This window comes from Oculina patagonica, chromosome 9 (assembly GCF_052425735.1).
Source record: "Oculina patagonica isolate OP01 chromosome 9, crgOcupat, whole genome shotgun sequence".
NCBI lineage: Eukaryota > Metazoa > Cnidaria > Anthozoa > Scleractinia > Oculinidae > Oculina > Oculina patagonica.
The window spans coordinates 31,097,028-31,118,167 of NC_135766.1; the positions used below are offsets into that span (position 1 = coordinate 31,097,028).

The 21,140-nt window shown below is 39.2% G+C and overlaps 1 protein-coding gene across 1 annotated transcript; it reads left to right on the forward strand.

Annotated features, from left to right (window-relative positions):
• Nucleotides 1-249: 249 nt before the first annotated feature.
• On the forward strand, nucleotides 250-21,051 carry LOC144665117 (uncharacterized). The gene is made up of 14 exons (XM_078526291.1): nucleotides 250-587; nucleotides 684-989; nucleotides 3,803-4,120; nucleotides 4,800-5,117; nucleotides 5,968-6,279; nucleotides 7,842-8,365; nucleotides 12,899-12,917; nucleotides 13,780-14,106; nucleotides 15,096-15,410; nucleotides 16,632-17,006; nucleotides 17,424-17,747; nucleotides 18,595-18,685; nucleotides 19,524-19,663; nucleotides 20,687-21,051. Exons 1-14 carry the CDS (start codon nucleotides 506-508, stop codon nucleotides 20,926-20,928), a joined length of 3,693 nt encoding a protein of 1,230 aa, XP_078382417.1. The 5' UTR covers nucleotides 250-505; the 3' UTR covers nucleotides 20,929-21,051.
• Nucleotides 21,052-21,140: the final 89 nt, after the last annotated feature.

Genomic DNA, 21,140 nt, shown 5'->3' on the forward strand with positions numbered 1-21,140 from the left:
ACGTGCTTCAGGTGCACGAAGACCACTCATTTGTCACGGATGGTTGTGTGGTCAATTTCGTCATAGAACGAACCGCGGTAAATGACGAATTCGCGCACTAGTTGATTCTCAATGATTCCATTTCACCGCAAAGGCATTTTAGAGTGCTTTCTTCTGCTCGAAGGACTATCGGTTTACTGGTAACCCTTGACAGTTCTATTCAACTGTTTGCCTTAAAGTGAATATGGTGGGCTGATACTTCAAACCATAAACAACCCGTTGCAAGCTCCGGCGAACAATATAACCCCAGTTAGGTCAGATTAGTTGATGATTCGAAATTATTAATTATTCACTGATTTCTTGAGCGGCAGACGACGAGGAACGGCAAATTGATTTTCTTGGGAGTTTTGCTTGACAAAATGCACCGTTATTCTCTGAAATTCAACATGACCTGAACCAAGGATGCGAAGAAGAATGTGTGATCGGCAAAGGTAGCCTTTTCCTGCAAATCTACCGCCATGGTATCATGAGGAGGCAATTTAGGTGGCATACAATATCCGCCATTTGTATTCTAGTACTATTGGTATTACTGATATCTACAGGACAGGGTACATTGAATTTCCATTTATTTCTTGTGTGGATTTTTTCCCCGCGAGATGGCGGTCTTAATTTGTAGTAATTCCATGCTGTTCTCGCTTTTTCAGCTTCATCTAACAGCACTCAGAGCATTTCGGGACCCATCGAGTCCTGCGCGCAGAGCCCGATTCAGCAAAACGTGACGCTCCGTGGAGGGATCAACGCGGGAACTTTCAAGAAGTTGGCTCAATTCGTCGCGATGCAGCTTTGTATTCGGCTCTGTTGTGAAGAGAAGGGATGCGACGTCGCGCTCATGTCCGGGAAGAACTGTTACGGTGTACAATGCTTCAGCGAAGAACTGTGCACCGCAGTCCCGGCCAAGAAGGCGCCATCTTCGTTGATGATTTCGCATGTCACAATAAAGGGAGAAGAAGGTAAGAAAGAAGTTAGAGTTTCGTTATTTATGTATAAATTTAATCCTGGCAATAATATTCAATAAAGGTGAAATGACTGGAAATAAGGGAAGAAAGAAGAGTGTTGCGTAAGATGGTGCAATAACGTGGAGAACATTAGAAAACCACTACGGTCATCCATGTTGTTAATATCACCGGTACAAATCAATTACTCTGAAGATATTAATGCTTGTCTTAAACTTCCCTCAAGATTTAACAGAATCTTAAGCCCATCTATGGTTGAATTTTAAGGGTTTAAGCGTTGCTTTCGCCGAACGGCTAATAGTTTTTGACGTTTTTGACAAATTAGCCAGCCCATTTTTCATGGCGTAAATAAACGTGATTTTGAGTGATAACACATTTGGTGATCTTTTCTTTTGATCATTTGACCATGACACAAGCAGAATTTATTTCTAGAACATTTCCTCGGGTTTTAGCGTAGGCATTTTATACAATGGCTAATAGTTATCGATGAAGCGATGAGAGTAAACTTCTTCACTGAAGCATTTTCTGCCTGAGACCACCAGCACTGTTTACATGTTTAACAAATTAGCGGCGTTCATTCTTATTTGCATTTATTTACTAACTTTAAGGTTAAAACATTACTAGTTAACTTTCCTATATGGTTCTAGCATCGGCACACCTAACTGATTCTAACTTATCTTCAAACTGACCGAGCAGTGTTAGTCTAAGATTTTCAATCGTCTGCCTCAAATATAATTTGAATTGTATTTCAATTCAAATAGACCAAATACAATTGCCTTCTTTCTAGCGGTTACCTGCATGATGTGACAATGCATTTTTATTCTGTAAAGGTTGGTTCTCATATGATCGCCCCAATCGTTTCTATCGCATCGATCGTTTGCAACTATAGGGATGGAAGCTAGTGGAAACGATCAGGGGGTTCTCATATGATGGCCCCAATCGTCTGGTATGAGCGAAGACCTACGAAATACAATCATTTTAGCAATCATTTTAGCCCTAGATCCAGCACAACATAAAGAAGGCAAGGCCGAGAAGTGTAATCAATTTAAAAACCAAGTTTTGGTTTATTCTAAACTGTCAGATGGCTCTGGTCCTTTTAGATCCAGCACAATGACAGCCTTCATGCAATGAAAGAGAAAAACTTGTGGCCTCCTTTCTTCTCGGTTATTGCAGTTTTACAGCGAAAGAGGGAAAGAGAAGCTAAGGATAGAACATGGGCGCTCCAAGCGATCGTAATCGCCCCAATTGCCGCAGACGTTAGCGATCGTCCGTGTAATGTTCTCATATAATCGCCCCGATCGCACGAAAGCTTTTTGAAGTGACAGAGGCGATAGAAACGATCGGGTCGATTATATGAGAACCAGGCTTTAAAGAGTCGTCCAAGATAAAGTTGAACTCCTGACAATTAAGAATTTTAACAACACGTATAGAAATCAGATTAGTCGAGAATTGAATAGAATTGAGAACAGAACTACTGCAAAGCTTATGTTAGCAATGTTAGCGCTGAGGTTTCCGTTTCTTACGCTGACAGCAGAAAATGCCTACACTCGTCGTATCACTTTTATAATAAAGAATTTTTCTGTGACTTTGATGATGCCTCATCGGAAACTAAAACTCTGATTCCAATTGCTATTGTTCAGTCAAAAATAGTACATTACGATCACTACGAACATTGGTGTGTCATACGTCATGTATGTTACTTAGCAACGTCCTTGGCACAATTCGAAGGGCTGCGCTCTTCAAAATCCGTGTCTGAGAAATGTCGTAGGGTTTTCAAACGTGTTTCAAAAACCTCAGACTCGTAGGATCAGAAGATGTGAGACAAGGTTGTACCCTCTTTAATCGGTCCTTTAACATCGTTCCGGTCATTTCCCGAGCACTGTGCCACATCATCATAGGTAAAGTCTGCGTCGAGCCAAGCTGTCCATACCGCCGGAGCTTATTCCGATCTCTGTAGCATTAGGCAACTAGGATTACTTCTTTCTCCCCCCCCCCCCTTTCCACCTCTCTGAATGAGAGTCAATCGCAGGGCAACTCCCAGCATGAATTCGCCGGTACCCATTCGTACACCTGGGTTGAGAGAGGCCCTATAAGAGTAAAGTGTCTTGCCCAAGAACACGACACAAAGACCCCGGCCAGGGGTAGGACCCGGACCTTTCAATCCCTGATTTAGATATATAAATGTATTAAATAATAAAGATGGTAAATTTTAAGCTCGGTGATAAATAATGAAGAAATTGTTCAACATGGCACGAGCGTGGGACAAAGAAAAAACCTGAGTCCCCGACGTACGGGAATCGAACCCATGACCTCCCAGAATACCGGTTGGGCGCTCTAACCAACTGAGCTACGAGAGACTCGTTGAGAGCTGGGCCATTTACTAGGTTGATATGTGACACGCGTCCTGCATACTGCATACATTTTTTCTTTGTCCCACGCTCGTGTCATGTTGAACAATTTCTTCATTATTTATCACCGAGCTTAAAATTTACCATCTTTATTATTTACTACAAACTTAATGATTTCGACATTGCTGATCCTAGCAGTATGCAGGACGCGTGTCACATATCAACTTAGTAAATGGCCCAGCTCTCAACGAGTCTCTCGTAGCTCAGTTGGTTATAGCGCCCAACCGGTATTCTGGGAGGCCATGGGTTTGATTCCCGTCGGGGACTCAGATTTTTTCTTTGTCCCACGCTCGTGTCATGTTGAACAATTTCTTCGTATATAAATGTATGTTAGGAACTTTTTAAATCACACTAGAGATACATGGCAGTGAGAGGGTGTTTTATTTTTTATTTCGTTAACAGAAAACAGTCGCCGATCTCACCCAGTTCCACAGAATCTAAAATGTACAGAAAGCGAAGCAGAAGAAGGCGTAACACTCAAAGGTGGAATTGGAGCTGGAAACTTTACGGATGTCGGAACAGTAGAGAGCGTGGATTCGTGTACGAGGCTCTGCTGTGTGTCCGAGAAATGCGACTTGGCTCTTGTGATTAAAGGACACTGTTTTCTTGTAGCTTGTTTCAGTAAAGAACTGTGTAAGACTGTGAAGTCTGAGACGAAGAACTATCGGCCTACTGTGGCATTTGTAAGGAGATGGGTCACAAATATTACCGAAGACACAGGTATGTACGCCTCATGAAGTGCCCAAGGTTTTTCATGTGTGGAATACTTTGCAACAGATTGTAATTGGGTGATTTAACATAGAAAAAAATATGGGCATCTATGCTGCAAAAATGTCAATTTGTGAGGTGCAAGAGAAAATTGTCACTATATTGTTAGAAATACATCAATCTAAGGTACCAATAGTTACTGTTAAAAAGAAATACGAAGAAAGAAATAAAATCGAATCGTAAAAAAGGTAAACAAAATATGACTACAACTCATCCTAACTTTCGCACTCTAGCTTTCCTGTGCGTCGCCATTTTGAATTTTGTGACGTCAAAAGATTCCTCGCTTGTTTTTATTCAACAAAAATCTGTTGTTTTATTACAATGAAGGCGACCGTGCAATGGAATACACAAAACGTCTGATACTTGTAGCCGGCCTTACAACCTGGCTGGTACACTTTGTGATGTTTTACTGACAATAAAAATTTTATTGTTTTTTTTTTTTGGGGTTTGTTGTTTTTTTTTTTTTTTCTCTTATTTTTAATACTTTTAAAGTAGGTTTCCGGACACTTCTTTAAATAGTGAAGACACAAATCTTCTAACATAGGGTCAATTACACATTTCCCCTTAGAATACATTCATCCTTCCAGTGATTTCTATAACTGTAAAATGATCGTTTTTCTTCTGTTTACAGCCATCACTTTAAGCAACCTCCCGGCTACAAATTCAAAATTGATGTGCAAGAACAGCGACATACAATACAACTCTACATTAAAAGGCGGAATAAAGGCTGGTAATTTCACAGACTTGGGAAAAATCTCCGAGATAGCGACGTGCATTCGCATGTGTTGTGGAAGAAAAGATTGTGATGTGGCACTCATGTTAGAGGCGAACTGTTACGCTGTTAATTGTTATAACGAAGATCTTTGCCAGCCTGTTCTCGCTCGAAAGTCAGGATTACTGACGAATTTGAGTCCACGGCTGTCTTATATAACAAGCAGAGATGAAGAAGGTTGGTAATAAACGCATTTCGTTATGCACAATTTTAGTCAGCTAGTCAAAAGTCGTTTATCAGCAACTGATGTATGAAACTGACCAGAACATGAAATTTTGAGTTTTCGATAAAAGCAATAATTTAGGATAATGAAAATTTCTATACGCAACTTTCATAAAATACTTTAGTTTTTTTTTGGTAGTGGTCATACCATGTGCGCTTTATGGACAAAAGATAATTCAAATGTGAGTTTGTAAGTGAGTAGATACAACAAAAAGCGCCTTTTCACTTGAATGTAGTAAACATTCTTATGCATTAAGTAACACACATTACATTTTCCTACAACCCTGGACAAACAAACGAATATCAAACAAACACTTTTCAAGAATTTCTGAAGTTACAAGCGGGTAAAAAGTAATTTATCTCCCTTGCCTCTGCTCAATGTTGTTTCATATGGTTTGCAATTGAACCGGCTTTGTTTTCACAACGTAACAACATTGACAACATTGAATTGGGGGAGGGGGTGTTGGATAAAAAAAATGAGCTTTGGTACCCTAAATGAGTGGTAATTTGGTTGTGTCTCAACAGTTTTTCCCAAGATTGTAGCAACGCAGGAAAGAGATAACGATAATAAAGGCCCTCCATTTAGTATTAAAAGATTTACAAAGCTTAGATTAATTCTCTTGATTATGAAGTCCAAATTTTGATATATTTAACGAAAGGTTTAGGAGAAAAAACTGTTTACTTGACACAAAGTTGGAGATTTACATTTTAGTTTTCTTGGGGCATTTTCCTTAACAAAAAGTTACAATTGCATTAGACAGAATCACTTATAACTCACTCTCCTCTCTACTTTTCATGTCCGAAGTTCTACCACAAAAGATTTCACTTGGCGACGGAATCTCTTGCAAGCCGAGTGTCGTGTCATATGACGTCACGCTGCGTGGTGGACTTTCCGCGGGAAAATTTACACCTGTTGGTCACGTGGACAGCATGGAAGCCTGTGTTAACTTGTGTTGTAAGAGAAATACGTGTGATATAGCACTGATGCTGAGGGACTCATGCTACTCTATAACGTGTGCTAGTGAGGAGCTTTGTGAAGAGGTGCCGGCTCCTTCGTCTGATTTTTATCCCAGGCTCTCTTACGTGAGAAGGGACATTGAGAATCAGGCTAAGAAAGGTGAGTATAGATCAGACAATATTTTTATAGAAATATCTCAGCCAAAATACCTCTTTTTCACAGTGAAGGTACGCCGTCCTCAACGTTTGATAAAAATCGATCGATTATTTTCTTTTTCGATTTTATTTAAGAATGTTCAGATAACGACAACAACAACAGCAACAAAGCTTGATTCACCCCTTAATATTTTATAGAAAACAATTGGTGATAAATAATGTCTGAAACTGAACTATAGAGTTAAAAAAGGGCAGGCAGCCAGTGATTAAACGAGAATGAGATTCGATGTGAGCTGATGGATGCGGATTGACAATTTCCCCAAACAAGGAGAATATGATTTAAATTAATAAATAAAGGTCATGGAATTCCCGATTGAATTTAAATTTAGAAATACTGTTTGTTATTGTAGAGGGAGGAAAACCTGAGGAGAACACGGAAAAAACCCCTCGTAGCAAGGATGAGAGACAAAACCCAAAATCAACCCACACAATACGCCGGGTTTCCGAAAATGGTGATAGGCCAGGCAATCGTCTTGCATTTCTAATACCCTATTCACACATGCAAAACATGTTAAATTAAACCAGGTTTAACAAAATAAAATCAGCTAAAGAAAACTGAAAGACTGAATTAATTTTACTTGGAGCTCGAAGGAACCTCTAACTTGTGCTTTCATTGTACCAAATTTAAAGTTGACAAAGGCCAGTTAGCAACTTCAACGAAGAAAACAATGTCAAACCGTGCTTATCTAGCAAGCACCTTTTAATGTAGTGTGAATGAAGCCTGTTCCAGGCTCTCAAAAGTTGAGAGTGAGCGAAAAACGTTTTTTTTCCTCACTCGCCAAGTTTTTTAGCTCTCCCCCAACTAACCAGAGCCTGGAACAGGCGTTATACACTGGTCAAAAGAAAAAAGACGATCGATTGTTGATTTTTAAGGTCATTTCCCTATATTGCATTGCGCATCCTTACTGCGCAAAAAATTTACGCGTAATCGATTAGCGCGCGCACATAAACAAAATGGCGCCTTTTTCTTATGCGGCTTAGTCCGTGAGAGAAGTAAATTGTCGCTTTCTCGTAAACAAGTATAGTAACCTATCAATTTTCTTTCATATTTTGGGTTTAGCTATCAAATTCTTTCTGTAAAATGAAAACAGATCAATTCCTATGTTTGAAAAATAAATTATCGCTAAAACCTTGTACTTTGCCAGTACTCGCAGAGGAATTATAAAGGAATTATATGGAATATACGAGGTCTTCCTGCTCCTAAACGAATGTGGTGACCTCCTTTTTTATTTCAAAATTTAAGTTCCCTTAAAGTAATAAACCAGTAGGCGAAGTTTGGTTAAAAATCTATGTTTAGTTTTATTTCGGGGCAATGACCTTAAAAACGTTCAGCAAATTCAGTTCGATTAAAGAGTACACTAGAGTAGGAAGCCGCACGAAAACTGCCGTTAGTTTGAACGATCGTCCTCGTCCAACTTTCGCTGATCGACTTGTTTGTTTATTTTGATCATGGTTTCCATCCAAAATAAAAATCATATAATTTCATGTAACTGAATTGTCTTTCAGAACACCTTCAATCTAAGGCTGAAACACAGAGCCAAACAAACGACACCGGAGACGACCTGGACGCCAAAGAAGAAGGCTACTGCACGAACAGTGAGGTCATGACAAACGTCACTTTACGCGGCGGAATATCTACGGGACAATTTCGGGATCGGGGTAAGGTCCCGAACATGAAGGCATGCGTTGAAATATGCTGCATATCCAAGACTTGCGATGTGGCGTTCATGCTGAAGAACAACTGCTTTTCAGTGACTTGTTTTAACGAGAAACTCTGCGAGGCCGTGAGGGCACGTTCGTCGGTTTACATCCCAAAAATTGTTTATATTTACGCTAGGACGAAAAGCGAGATTCTGGTCGTTCCGACAAAGAAACGCCGCAGTAAACGCTTAAAAAGACGCGCTAACGATGGACAGTTTACAGAAGTCAGGACAACAAACTTCAAGCGAAAAGTAGGGAAGGACAGATTTAAACGTCAAATGCACAGGAAAGTAGATAGAAGAAATACGTACGAGCTTGAACAACGGTCTGTTTAACTCTAAAAAATAATACTAAATAATAATTCCTAAAACTAGGGAGAGGGGTGCGATTGCATAGCGACGAAGTACACGACTGGAAATCCTTTGAGTCGGGCATGATATAGTGCTGACAGTTAATGTAACGCCGTGTATATAATTTTGTTGGGGAGTTTCCAGTCAAGTTATTTTAAAGCTTATATTTATAGTTATTTCATCTAGGAGCATATTTCTCAGAGTCCATTCTGTGTGAGGTTGTCTTTAGGTAGTAGGCAACGGTTTCCAGCAGTTTCCAACTCTTATAATTTGACGAGGAACTACTATTTGTTTCCTAATGCTGTAATGATATAGTATCAAATGGGCAATCACTTCAAGTTGAACAAGTTATGCTCATTTTGTTGACCAACAGATAAGAATACAACTTTTTGCTTGAAAAAGTTTAAAAAGATTTTATGGAAGGGATTGGGAGTTACGTCAAATTTTTGAAAAGTGCTAGAAACCGTTTACAGTCATCTCACACGAGCAAACATCAAACTTCTATCATGTATACGTAACGATCAGTGCAAAACTGAGCAGTTTTTTTTCGACAGTTACATTTTGGTGTTTACCTTACAGTTTTTAGCTATAGTGCTCAAAAATTACATTCTTTCAAACACCAGTTGGTTTCTATCGGATGACCCTATTCGGCAGAATGACAGAATTTCACTAGTTTGTTTGCGGTTAGCTTCACCCCGGTTTGCTGGCGGTTAGCTTTTATTTGTTGGCTAAGGCAGTACTATACCCCCATTCCGCCGAAAAGGGTTACCCGTTTTAATCTTAGAGCGGTTTTCAATTGAGTGTCGAAAGTAAATTGCGTTTGCTTTGGTTTTGCATTACTACGCTTAGTAATTGGCTTAAAAATCTCGCGCCACTTTCTCAGCCAATCAGAAGTAAAACTAAAACCAATCGTGACTCGCTCGCGCACGTTTTTCCGCGCTTCGTGCCGGCTACATGTATTTGCTTCGAGTTTTGATTGGTTCACTGGATTGTCTGTGTCCTTTGTGATTGGCCAGAGTAATTACTTTGGTTTTGGTTTTACGACACTCAATTGAAAACTGCTCTATAGTCAGCCAATCAGATTGCAAGTTCGCCGACAAGTCTGAGCAGCTGTATAGGTTATCCTGATATTGTTTCTTCGAATGCTTGCTAAATCAAAACCTCCTTTCCAGCCGCAATTGCAATTGGCGTTTTTCTCATTTTTTTGTTGATTCAATAATCCACATGTTAACTCTTTTTGCTCAAAGCACATTACATGAGCAAGAAATGTTTTGAGAGAGATATTCTAAGAAAGTAACCTGATTCTGACCAATCGGAATTACAGAAATTACGGAATTTCCTTCTATTGACCAGCTGAAACGAATTCCACTTAATAACTTCATTTTTCTATTTGGGGGTTAACGAGCAGCTTTCCTTCACCGACAAAAAAAAAAATAAAAGTTGAAACGTACAATACGCTCTAATGTTCAACTGTAAGCAAAAAGTATTCACCATGTACGTGAATTAGCTAGTTCTTAAGTAGGGCAACTGATGAAAAATATTACGCAGATTGAAAGAACGCTGTTAAGCAGATGTTGGTGAAGATAGCAATTTCGTTCACTGAAGAGGGACGAACAGCAGGGTTTAAACCTTGTATGGCGATCTTTGTTGATTACATTGTTCACATATCGCATTTAGAAATTCAACAGACAAGAAAGATATATTTACATATATACTTACGAGACAAAAGGGATATTTTTACGGAAACGGATTGAATCACTTTAGCAAAAAAAATATTTACGGACGTTTGTGAAAAAAAGTACATAGAAAATATTCATACTATATGCTATTAGTTTTTATTTCATGAGTGCCATTATTACGACTTCGCACAGTCATTATCAGACTACAATCACTTCTGTCGGAAAACATAGCTTTTCCACATTTAATTTCAATCTCGATAAATGTATCTTAATGATAATTTTAAGGAAAGATGGCGCGGAGAAAGATCGCTCTTGCAATCTAGGCGCCCTTGCCAGTTTTCTTTCTTTTATAACTAAAAATGTTCAGATGGTGCAAATGGGTGTATTAATGAAATGAGCGTTGAACAAAGTGTATGCCCATTTTAACGGCGGGGATAGCTGGAAATTATTGGAAATTAACTTTGACTATGCAACCAGAAAACAAACTCTTATTTTTATTAGTTGTTTGATATATTTTTGTAATATAAGTTTATACAGATGTAAGGTTTTGTATCTAAAATCCAAAAATAAATGAAAGGCTACTGTGGGACTTCTTTGTCACTGAGTCACTTATTGCAGTCGTCTACTTTTTGCTCGAACTAAAGCTCAAAAAGAAGTGATTGATTCACTAAACATCACGCGAACTAAGCGTCACGCATGCGCATAAACTAGTCAACATTGTTTCCAGGGTGGCTAAACTGGTCAACATATGTTTCCGAAGCAAAATTTGTGTCCTGGAAGCGAAAACGTTTTTGACCTGAGGCAAAAGCACTTTCTTGTTTCCGAGAAGATAAAATTGTTTGGGCAACATATATTTCCCGTGCGGTTTAACTGTGAAACATTTGCCTCAGCAACAATGTTTCTGCAACAATGTTTCCTAGTTCAGCCAAGCTTTATAGGCTAGTTTACACGGGCAATTTTCTGTGGCAGTTTTTATTTGCTCGTGTAGACGAGAAAAATTGGCCAATGTTTATGTGACAAATATATTAGCAGAAAAGGTGGCGAGTTAGCTTTTAGGTGACAAATAAAAGTTGTCACATACAAAAAATTGCTCGAGTAGAAGACTCGTCATATAAAAAGTGGCAAATATTGCGGCAGCATATATATGTGGTCCCCAGTCGGTCTTCCAATCTACCACTGGGCAATGTGCGCGCGTATCTCTGTGCGTATCAATGCTGTCCAGTTTCATTACTGGCGCACTTAACTTTGAACTGTTGACAAATAATTGTTGTGTCATCTACACGATCAAATATATTTGTCTCATTAAAATTGACACAAAAATTGTCCGTGTAAACCCAGCTTTAGAGTGAGAGTGAGAGTAAGTTATGAGTAACCAACTACTTGTTTTTCCCGGGAAGCCTGGCCTTCGTAGTCATTGGAAACCATCTTCCTTTGGTAACCAGGCCACAGGAACATGGCGGTTCAATGGCGGACGAAAATTTATCGACTTTCATGGCCGAAAAAGTACACTTTTCTTCGTCGTATGAGAACATGCTTTGAAACTTATGTTCTATAGAAGGTTTACGACCGATCGGACGAAAGAAACAGGTATTCAAAAATTTGATCGTAGTAGCACTTTAAAACACGAAATGAAATCTTTGTTTATAAAACGTAATTTGGCCAGCTGGAAGAAAGTACAAATTAAGTACAAATTAGTATTGGTAATCAAATGGCGACGAGTGAAATTAGGAAATAATTTCACGCGCGTTTTGTCGAAATGCTAATAATTTCCCGAGCCTTTAGCCTTTTATTTCCTAATTTCACGAGTATACCATTTGATTACATTTTAATATCAGAGGTGACAAATTACGCTTGCAATCGTAGGTTTTTGACTGGTGTATTGCCTCGCGAACACCGAGCTTTGAAAAGTTGAAAGCATACATTTTGCATTTTGCTTTTTTAGTCTTTGAAGAAAACCTTTTAGAGATTCTTTTTTGCTGATGACACACCACTGATGACAAAAAGTTTCAAAGATCAATAAACTGTCAATTATTTCTCACAAAGAAGTCGTTTTGACGTTTTGAAATATAAAATATCATCAAAAGTTTTATAACATGGCCAAGGCTAGCTGGCTAAGATGAAATTCAAGCGAAAATGTACAAAGTTTAAGCTTTAAAACAACTTTTATTACGGACGCCATCTTGCCGCTAACTACGTTGCCATGGCAATTTTATAATTTCACAAGTGAAATTATAAATTTACGTTAAAATTTCGCGCCAAAATTAAGGGGTAATTTGTCACCTATGATATTACCGTTAAAATAACATATAATAAAACACTATGTTAAATATAACTTGATAGAAAATGAATAAAACGTTACGAAGGTGTTTCACCCAACAGCTGGAGCTCAGAAATTTTGTTTTCAATTTCCATTCAAGCTTTTGTTCTTCGTACGAAAACATTAATCCACCCGTGCAACCTGCTGTCATTTTGTCACGCACTAATGCGTCATCACTAACAGCACGCCCTTTGCTTTCGAATGGCTTTGTTCTCCATGGTAACGCAGGCAATGAGTGGCACGCGTTCAAGTCACCGGTCCGCTGAGTTACAAAGCTTATACAAAAGGAAAATACGGGGTGGATATGGGCTTTTGTTGCATAGGAAATGAGCTGCACCACGTGGAATGAGAAATTTTGCCAAAGCCTCTCCCAAACCTTTGCGTATCACAACAATTGAATTTTTGTTGCTGATGCCTTTTAAAAAGTGGTAAAACGCTTAAGATTTACTTTGTGTTGACTGTGAAATGGGCTTTGGTAGACTGTCCTTATGTTTAGCTGTTGTTTTGCTTTTCAAGTTATCTCGCGGTATAACCGGTAAGTGCATGTTAAAATTTGTTCGCTCAACAAGTGTGCTTGTCAGACAATAACATTTTGTGGTTTAACATTAGTTTTTCTAAGAGTTTAAAGACCAATTTGCTAATTGAAAATAGCACCACAATGCATATAAAACCGCTTCCTAAACTGGCGGAACGATTCCTTATTGAGCTATAGGGAAGTATTATAACATAGGAGCAATTTACACAGCAAGCATATGCGTTGACAGAGGCATTAGCTGCGTATAAAATCGTTTCAGTCAGATTAGTGTAACAATTAGTGGATATAAGGCTTCGAAAAATCTCCCATGCAGTCATATTTCAAGTATAAAAAGAATGATGTGTTAAGAAGATACTGTACTACTGAAAGCAACTTCGCCTTAATTTTATACTGTCACCAAAACGAATTAAATTAAAAATACCTTATTAGACATTTTAGTGAGTAGTATCGCTGTATATTTAAACAAACTTTACAGCATTCACGTGATTCAATAGGGCGAGTCAAAATACAAATTAGTTGTAAAAAGACAGCGACGCTACACCCTAAAATGTCTGTAAATAACATAGACACTTGTTATTGCCAAAGATGTTTTTACCAACATTTGAGACATTTGTTCGCGTTTGGTGTGTTATTTGTCCGCTACTGCGTGGAATTGGATACTAAAAAATTCAACTATAGTTTTGTACCAATACTATTCGTAAACAGTTTTAATCCATTAAACGAAAGCAGCAAACAAGTTTTCGGCACGAGAGTTTGCGCCTGAGAGAGCTATCAAAACTACCGCGGTATGCAGACTACAGTTAACGCAGAAAGATGAAGATTTCCAGTGTTTTCATGAAAGTATATTTTTTTTGCTTTGCAGAGGAGAGCTTAGAATCCGAAATAACAAATGTGCGACCATTGAAATGCCCACACGGGCCGATACTAACAAATGTTACACTACGCCACGAGCTACGCGCGGGGAAATTCTCGCCCCTCGGCATGGCAGAGGACATGGAGACATGTATTCAGATGTGCTGTGATAAAGATGACTGCGAGATGGCTTTTATGCCAGGAAATCATTGTTATGGTGTAGATTGTTTTAGTCAGAAACACTGCGAGATTACGACAGTGAAACCTAGCAACGTAACAGTACAGATTGCTGCTGTGAGACCGATTATTGTCAATCCCACAAAAGATCAGATTGCAGGTACGGTACATGTCCCTGTTTACCTTGAGTTTTGAGTAACGAGTAAAAGTATTCAAAAGTGAACTATAAGCTGAGCAGTGAATAAGTAATGAAATAATAGTTAGTATTGATTTTAATTTTGCCGTTGGCTTTTTATGCCGTTATAATTCTTTTGAACTCTCAGTCCCCACTGAATTTCCTTAATTTTACTTTCTCGTCTACAGTAAATCACGTAACCCTCTCTTTTCCTAGATGGCGTAGACCAGGCTTGATTTCAGCAACAGTACACCGTTTCTCTTTGTATGGGATATCCAGATCACGGTTGCCTAGAAAAGAAAGGTTGTCGGAAAAAAGCACAAAAGTGCACGCGACAAGACCGAAAGTTAGTGTAGGTTTTCACTTAAATATTGCATATTCGCCTTGTATTTTTGCACGAGAAGATTTTTTTGCCTCTCAGAAGGCCTTTTTTCAGGAAGCTTTACTTTTTTCTGTCACATGTCTTTGAGTTGTTAATATTCGCGTTTGTCATGTCGCCATTTTATTAGAATTCAGCACGTGCAGTAACTCTTTACTCATTCTACCTTTCGGACTTGTTGGGTGCACTTTTATGCTTTTTTTTCGACAACCTATTTCGAATAAGCTGTATGTGGCGCACATGACGACCGATAAGTCTTTAGAACTGCAAGACAAGCACTCCGGCCCATACCGCCCATTCCACTTGTGTTTTGAACATTTTCTGACGACATTTCTATGGTCTAGCCAACTCGGCGCTATGCGCCTCGTTGGCTATAACTATCTCATATCCAACAAGCGCGAGTGGAATAATTAATTTATTAAAAACAAAGAATTGCAATGTTTGTGCTTCCCAGCTGTTCTCGTTGACACGTATCGGCTACCATTTTTGTGCTCAATGGTATATGAGCTCATATACCATTCTCTATCAACCAATCAAAACTCAGGAATTGCATTATACCATTGCTAGTTTTTAATAAATTCCTATATTGCTTTAGTCTCCGTAGAGGATCCATCAACTCAGGAAGAACTTCATTGCACTCAGAGTCCCATATTAAAAAACGTGACACTAAGAGGAGGAATAAAGGCGGGAAATTTCAGCGACCTTGGTGACGAGAAAAACATGCACATGTGCATTGCACTCTGTTGTGAGCGGAAAACATGTGACCTGGCCTTCATGATAGGAGGGACATGTATTGCAGTGGACTGTTCCAGCGAGGAGCTTTGTCAGGCAGTTAAAGCGAGGCCTACGAAATATGACCCTCAAATAGCGTTCATCAGGCGCAGAGAGCTACAGAGACCGGCGAGAAAAGGTGAGTAAAATAAACAAAATAAAAGCAGTAATTAAAGGTTTTTACCAAATTTTCATCAATTTTGAGAAGGATCAGCATGAAACATGAAAGTTACAGAAGAATCACCAACCTTAAAGTAACGGTGTCAAAGATTTTAGCTTAATTTAGATATAAGAAAATGGCCACCAAATTGAGTGAAATATGTAAATAACCACTTAAAACAGTGAAGAAACATTTCAAAAGCACAGCACTAAATACAAAAGAAGGTACGAATGGACAAAAACTAAAAAAGATTAAAATGTGATTTGCGCGATGCAGTCGTTGTGTCACCCACAAATGACCATGCTCACCATTAGAGTTCTCAGTAGCTCAGTGGTTAGAGCGTCCGACTAGTGTACGGAAGGTCGTGGGTTCGAGTCCCATCTGTGAACTCAGAATTTTTTTCTGACTTCATTCTCTCCACATATCAATCCATTATTAAGATTAAAAGGGATTGCGATATTGGCTTTGAAAAACTGTTAGGCTGAACAGTTTTCAAAGTTAACCTTGTTTGTTCGTAACGTTTTATTAAATTGCACAGGAGAAAGGAGAGTGAGAATTACGACTTAGTTTTAAATCAACTGGAATATTTTTGAAAAGAAGTTTTTAGATCCTTCTGCCGGTTGGCCGAAAGTGAAATTTTCTGCTCAAATGTTGTCGCGTCGTTTTAATTCAACCTACGTGAATCTCTAATCAACGTGTTATCACACGTGCTGCCGCGAGTAGTACGCGCAAGTCATTATTTCGTTGACGTAACCATCATTATTTTACTCTCCCCCTGTTAGTCTAGCTGTGTTTTCCCTAGTGGTCTCCCGTGGGGAAAAAAATGTCATCATCGAAAAATTTGCCGACTAGATCCGACTTAACCCGAGTCTAGGTTCGCGTCACCGAACATCTAAGTCCCCAAGGGGGGGATAACAAAAGCGTCATTGTCTTGAAAAATCCTAACCATAACAATAGGCAAAGTTTGATACAGCTATGGTTTTGTCATTTATGTTCAAAGCAGTATTCCATCGCTAACATGATGTTTTACAGCGAGCATTTCGCAAAAGTTAATAAAACTGAACTCAGCCGTGACATTAAGGTGAAGCTGTTGACTTATAAACCAACAAATTCTCATTAAAGATAAAGAAAGTCCATTTTTTAATCAGTAAAGAGAATTTCATTTTTGAGTTGGACTGAAAGTGTTGTTATTTTTTGCAGCAAACGTCTTACCAACAGCGCCGAGTTCAGAAGTACCAACGATGAAGATACACGAGATTATCAGCGACAAGCTTCCCCACCCCACCATACTGAAAACAAGCACTTGCTCGGCCAGCAAAATCTACCCTAACGTCACTTTGCTGGGAGGAATTAAATCCGGGAACTTCACATCGCTCGGCAAAACTAAAAACATGCAGGAATGTATCGGCAAGACATGTGAGCTAGGGCGTGGTGACTTAGCGTTCATGCTGGGTAGTTATTGTTACTCTGTTTCCTGTTCTAGTGGTAGGGTGTGTCAAACAATTCCTGCTCAACCATCCAAATTCGACCCCAGAATAGCTTTCCTAAAATGGGCGCCGAAGATAAACGAGACAGGTAAGATAATTTATGGTATTTACCTTAATTTTTGTTTTCATTATGGTAGGTATAAGATACATTTCGTGCTGACTTAGTTTAGCACTTTTATGACAATTCTTACACTTAAAAAATATCGTGTCGTGGCGGCATTAAGATCAAATGTTTTGTCCCAGCGAAAACTTCTCCTGCAGTTACTCGTAGTTTATTAAATAATTCTTCGGATTTTTAACTGTCGCCTAGCCAGAACTGATATTTAAATTTCGTTAGCCCTATACGCTGGCGCGATTGGACATTAGCAAAATCTCGCCTCTGTGAGTGGAGGCCGTGACTTTTAAATTCAATCATACCTTTGTTGAGAAGAGAGAAAAAAAACCTTCATTTATAAAAGCAACGTTTTTATACATTTGACAAGTAACTTACTTCATTTTATCTCAGAACTACTTGAGGACGAGGGCGCTGACTACACATCAATCCCAAAATGCACCCGTAGCAACATTTTGTACAACCATACCTTATTAGGAGGTCTAAGGGCGGGAAACTTCACGCACATAGGAGAAGTGGATAGTATCCAGACATGCGCAGCTCTGTGCTGCGCTGAGCATACATGCGACCTGGCCTTGGTGCTAGGAGAGAACTGTTACGCAGGGGACTGTGCGAGCAAAGAGCTTTGTGTCCCTGTACCAGTCAACCCTACGGCCAATAGGAGCTCTCAGATTGCTTATATTACTTCAAGGAAAAAAGTTGAAGAGCCGGGAACAGGTTAGAAAGAAACATACTAGTTTTTATACCCCATTTACACCAACAACAAAATAAAAATCAACTACAAGAAACTGAAAGACTAAATACATGGATAGGGTTCCAGTAAGCTATAACTTGTGCTTTCATTGCGCTAAATTTGGAATCGACAAACATCATTTAGCAACTTCCAATACACATTCACTGGCGATAGGTTTTGAATTTCTTAGCAAAGTACAAGGGTTTTCTTTCCTTCTCTGATCATGAGGAGTGTGAGTCGCAAGGACCTATGAGGTGGCTAAAGGCTTAGCCAAAGGAAGGCGAAAGTAGTCGCAAGTTGAACTTGCGCGCAGACTTGCTATGGGTGGCCAAGTGAACTTGCAAAAAGGTGCCATTAACATGTAACGAATAATATGCAATCAACTTGCGTTGGTGGCATAACTTGCGCTGACTTGCAATTAGGTGCAAAATTGATCTCAACCACTGAACGCAGGTCAAAAGCACGGATGTTCTGGCCAAACAAAAGTAGATGCAATTTGAGTACACAAATGGAGAATCTAGGTGGCGAAGAAACAATCGTTTTTCCGCTTTTCGAAACTTGTGTCAACGTCAACTGACTGGTACATTGTCAGGCAGATCGTTAAAGAGAATAGAGCAATAGAAGATAATGACTATCCGTTCCATCAAATCAAACTTCGGAGAGCTGGGTTTAACGATGCAACTGGATCAGTGAAAACAAAATAATTGACGGAAATTGTAAAAGTCTTTCACGAAATTTCAGACTTAGTCAGTTAGTCTGCAGTTCTCGCTGCTTTAGTTGAAACTATAGTATAACTGAATTTTTTTAAAATATAATGTATTTTCTCAGCAGATTGGAGTCTGTGGTATATTATAGTTGGATCTATCGCTATTGGTATCGGTATAACAGGAATTATGTGGACCGTCTGCACCTGCTGGCATCGGTAAGAATCTGGGAAATTATGATGGTCTAGATTGCCTGGGGGCGCGGCCGCCTAATGGTTAGTGCGCCGGACTTCGGATCGAGCGGTCTGGGTTCGAGCCCTGGCCGGGGTCACTGTGTTGTGTTCTTGGGCAAAACACTTTACTCTCATAGTGCCTCTCTCCACCCAGGTGTATAAATGGGTACCGGCGACATAATGCTGGGGGATACCCTGCGATAAACTAGCATCCCATTCAGGGGGGAGTAGAAATATTCCTAGCTGCTTAATGCTACAGAAACCGGGATAAGCTCCGGCAGTATGGGCCGCATGGCTCGAGGCTTCCCTAGATTGCCTGGTATGAGCGAGGACCTACGAAAAACAATTACTTTAGCTCTAGCTCCAACACAACTGCAGCCCTTCAATGAAAGAGCAAAACTCGTGGCCTCCTATCTTCTCAGTTAAATTGCAGTTTTACGGCGAAGGAACTGAGGAAAAGAGAAGCTTGAAGGATTGAACACGGGAGATTCAAGCGATCGTGATCGCCCCAATCGCCACAGACCTTAGTGACCTTCTGTGCAATGTTCTCACATAATCGCCCCGATCCCAAGAAACCTTTTTGAAGTTACAGAAGTCATAGAAACGATAGGGGCGATTATATGAGAAACAGCTTTTAGAAAACGAAGGGGTGACACACAAAATATCTTATATATAGTTGTCTGGAATGTGAGCGACCGATATCTAGGCTAATTTAAATCAATTTTAAGTCAGTAATTACCAAAGTCTCTCTTCTTTGAGTAACACAAAACAGTTAGACATACTTGTATGCAGATCAAGCGATTCTATTCTTTGTTGATTCCAGAGGAAGGCGATTGCGACCAAAAGACGAACCGAGTGATCGGTTTACCATGATGAACGAGTGCGGTGATTCACCTCAAGGATTAGAAATGTTACCACAAGGCTGGAATCTACAGCAATTTGGTCAACAATACAACACTTCAGGTAACGAAGACACCATTTTTTATTTGTTAGGAAGAGTGAGAACATTTTCAAAGTGCTAAATTTAAGAAACTCTAATGTTCCATTGGAGTTCAAAGCTTTTCACTCCGACACATTTAAAATTTGTTAAATTTAACGATCGAGAAAGGCACTACACAGAAAATGAATTTGTTCTGGACTGACTAGGCTAACACTTTGCAAGAAGACTATAGGCACATACTTTTTCAGTCTCTTCTCATTCTGACCGCTTTGAACTTAGGCATCCATAATAATTCTTGTTAGTAAAGTACTCAGCTTCTTTGTTTTACCTGTGAAAGAGTCCGTACATATGCAATTCTTAACACAGCTAAAACGCATCAAAAAAAAAATACTGAATTATTGTGCTCAGGTTATTTGATTCCGTCAATAAACAAAAGAAAAAAATAGGTTAAATTAGGCCATATTTTTTAGTTCGGTCCGCAAATCTCGATTTCTGGGCTACGACAATTTTAAACGGTTCACTACTCGCTCTTATTCGTGAAAAACATCACAACAACAGCACTCAATGAAATGTCTCCTTTGAGGGTCTCGATGGGGTGGTGGCTTTTACGGTTAACGGTTAATAATTTGGCCATTTTACGACTAACGGTTAATTTTTCCGTCACGATTAACAGAAGTGTTAAAAATAAATTTCAAGAGTTTAAAAGTAAAACTTGATTTCCATTGTTGCAAAAAGTTAACAGTTAATTTTCATTATTGTAAAACGTGTTTTAAGGTCCTAGGACCATTCTGGGATGAAGAGGTTATCTAGCTTCTTTTATTTTAAATTATTTTGGCGCTAATTTCCACTAGGCGGTAAAGTTTCTGGTCAAATGGCCCCTTTCCAAACTTCTTGGCTTGGTCGTTACGGTTAACATATTTTGTGGTTAACGGTTAAATTTTTTCAATTTTTACGCCTAACGGCTAAAATTTGGCCATATTACGGCTAACGATTAACCCCCTGATTAACCCCCGATTAACCCCCTGAATTTTCCCTTCTTCCTTCAGGAAATTTAAAGTGTTTGAAGAATGGCCCGATGTTTTTAAGTGACACTGAGAGCGATTCTGATGATCAGGAAGTGACGGAAGTCCCTCGTCGAAATAGAAGACCGTCGATTAGAGAACCACAATCCCTAAAGAAATCCTTGAGCTACAATGGTCCGCCGCCCCCTTACACTGTGGAAAGAAGTAATGGGCCAAGTATTATTAGCTTGGATTCCAAAGCAAGAAGAGCCATGCAGAACTTATAAACAAGAGCTGATTAAAAGACGACTGTTTTCTGCTTCTTGTGCAGGCGATATAGATAGATAAAAATTTAAAGAACGATCTCTGGCTAAAAATGTTTTAAAATATACGAGCTTTCGACTGTTAGATCTACAGTCTTTGATGGGTAAAAATATGAATAACGAATAATGAATAAAGAAATGTTACCCGTCGAAGACTGTAGAACTAACTGTCGAAA

What these genes read in the sequence shown, in the direction of transcription:
- LOC144665117 (XM_078526291.1), top strand. Translation starts at nt 506, where the DNA reads ATGAGGAGGCAATTTAGGTGGCATACAATATCCGCCATTTGTATTCTA. An exon ending in GTCTGCACCTGCTGGCATCG is followed by an intron (nt 18,686 to 19,523) that starts GTAAGAATCTGG and finishes TGTTGATTCCAG; the next exon opens with AGGAAGGCGATTGCGACCAA. An exon ending in TCAACAATACAACACTTCAG is followed by an intron (nt 19,664 to 20,686) that starts GTAACGAAGACA and finishes TTCTTCCTTCAG; the next exon opens with GAAATTTAAAGTGTTTGAAG.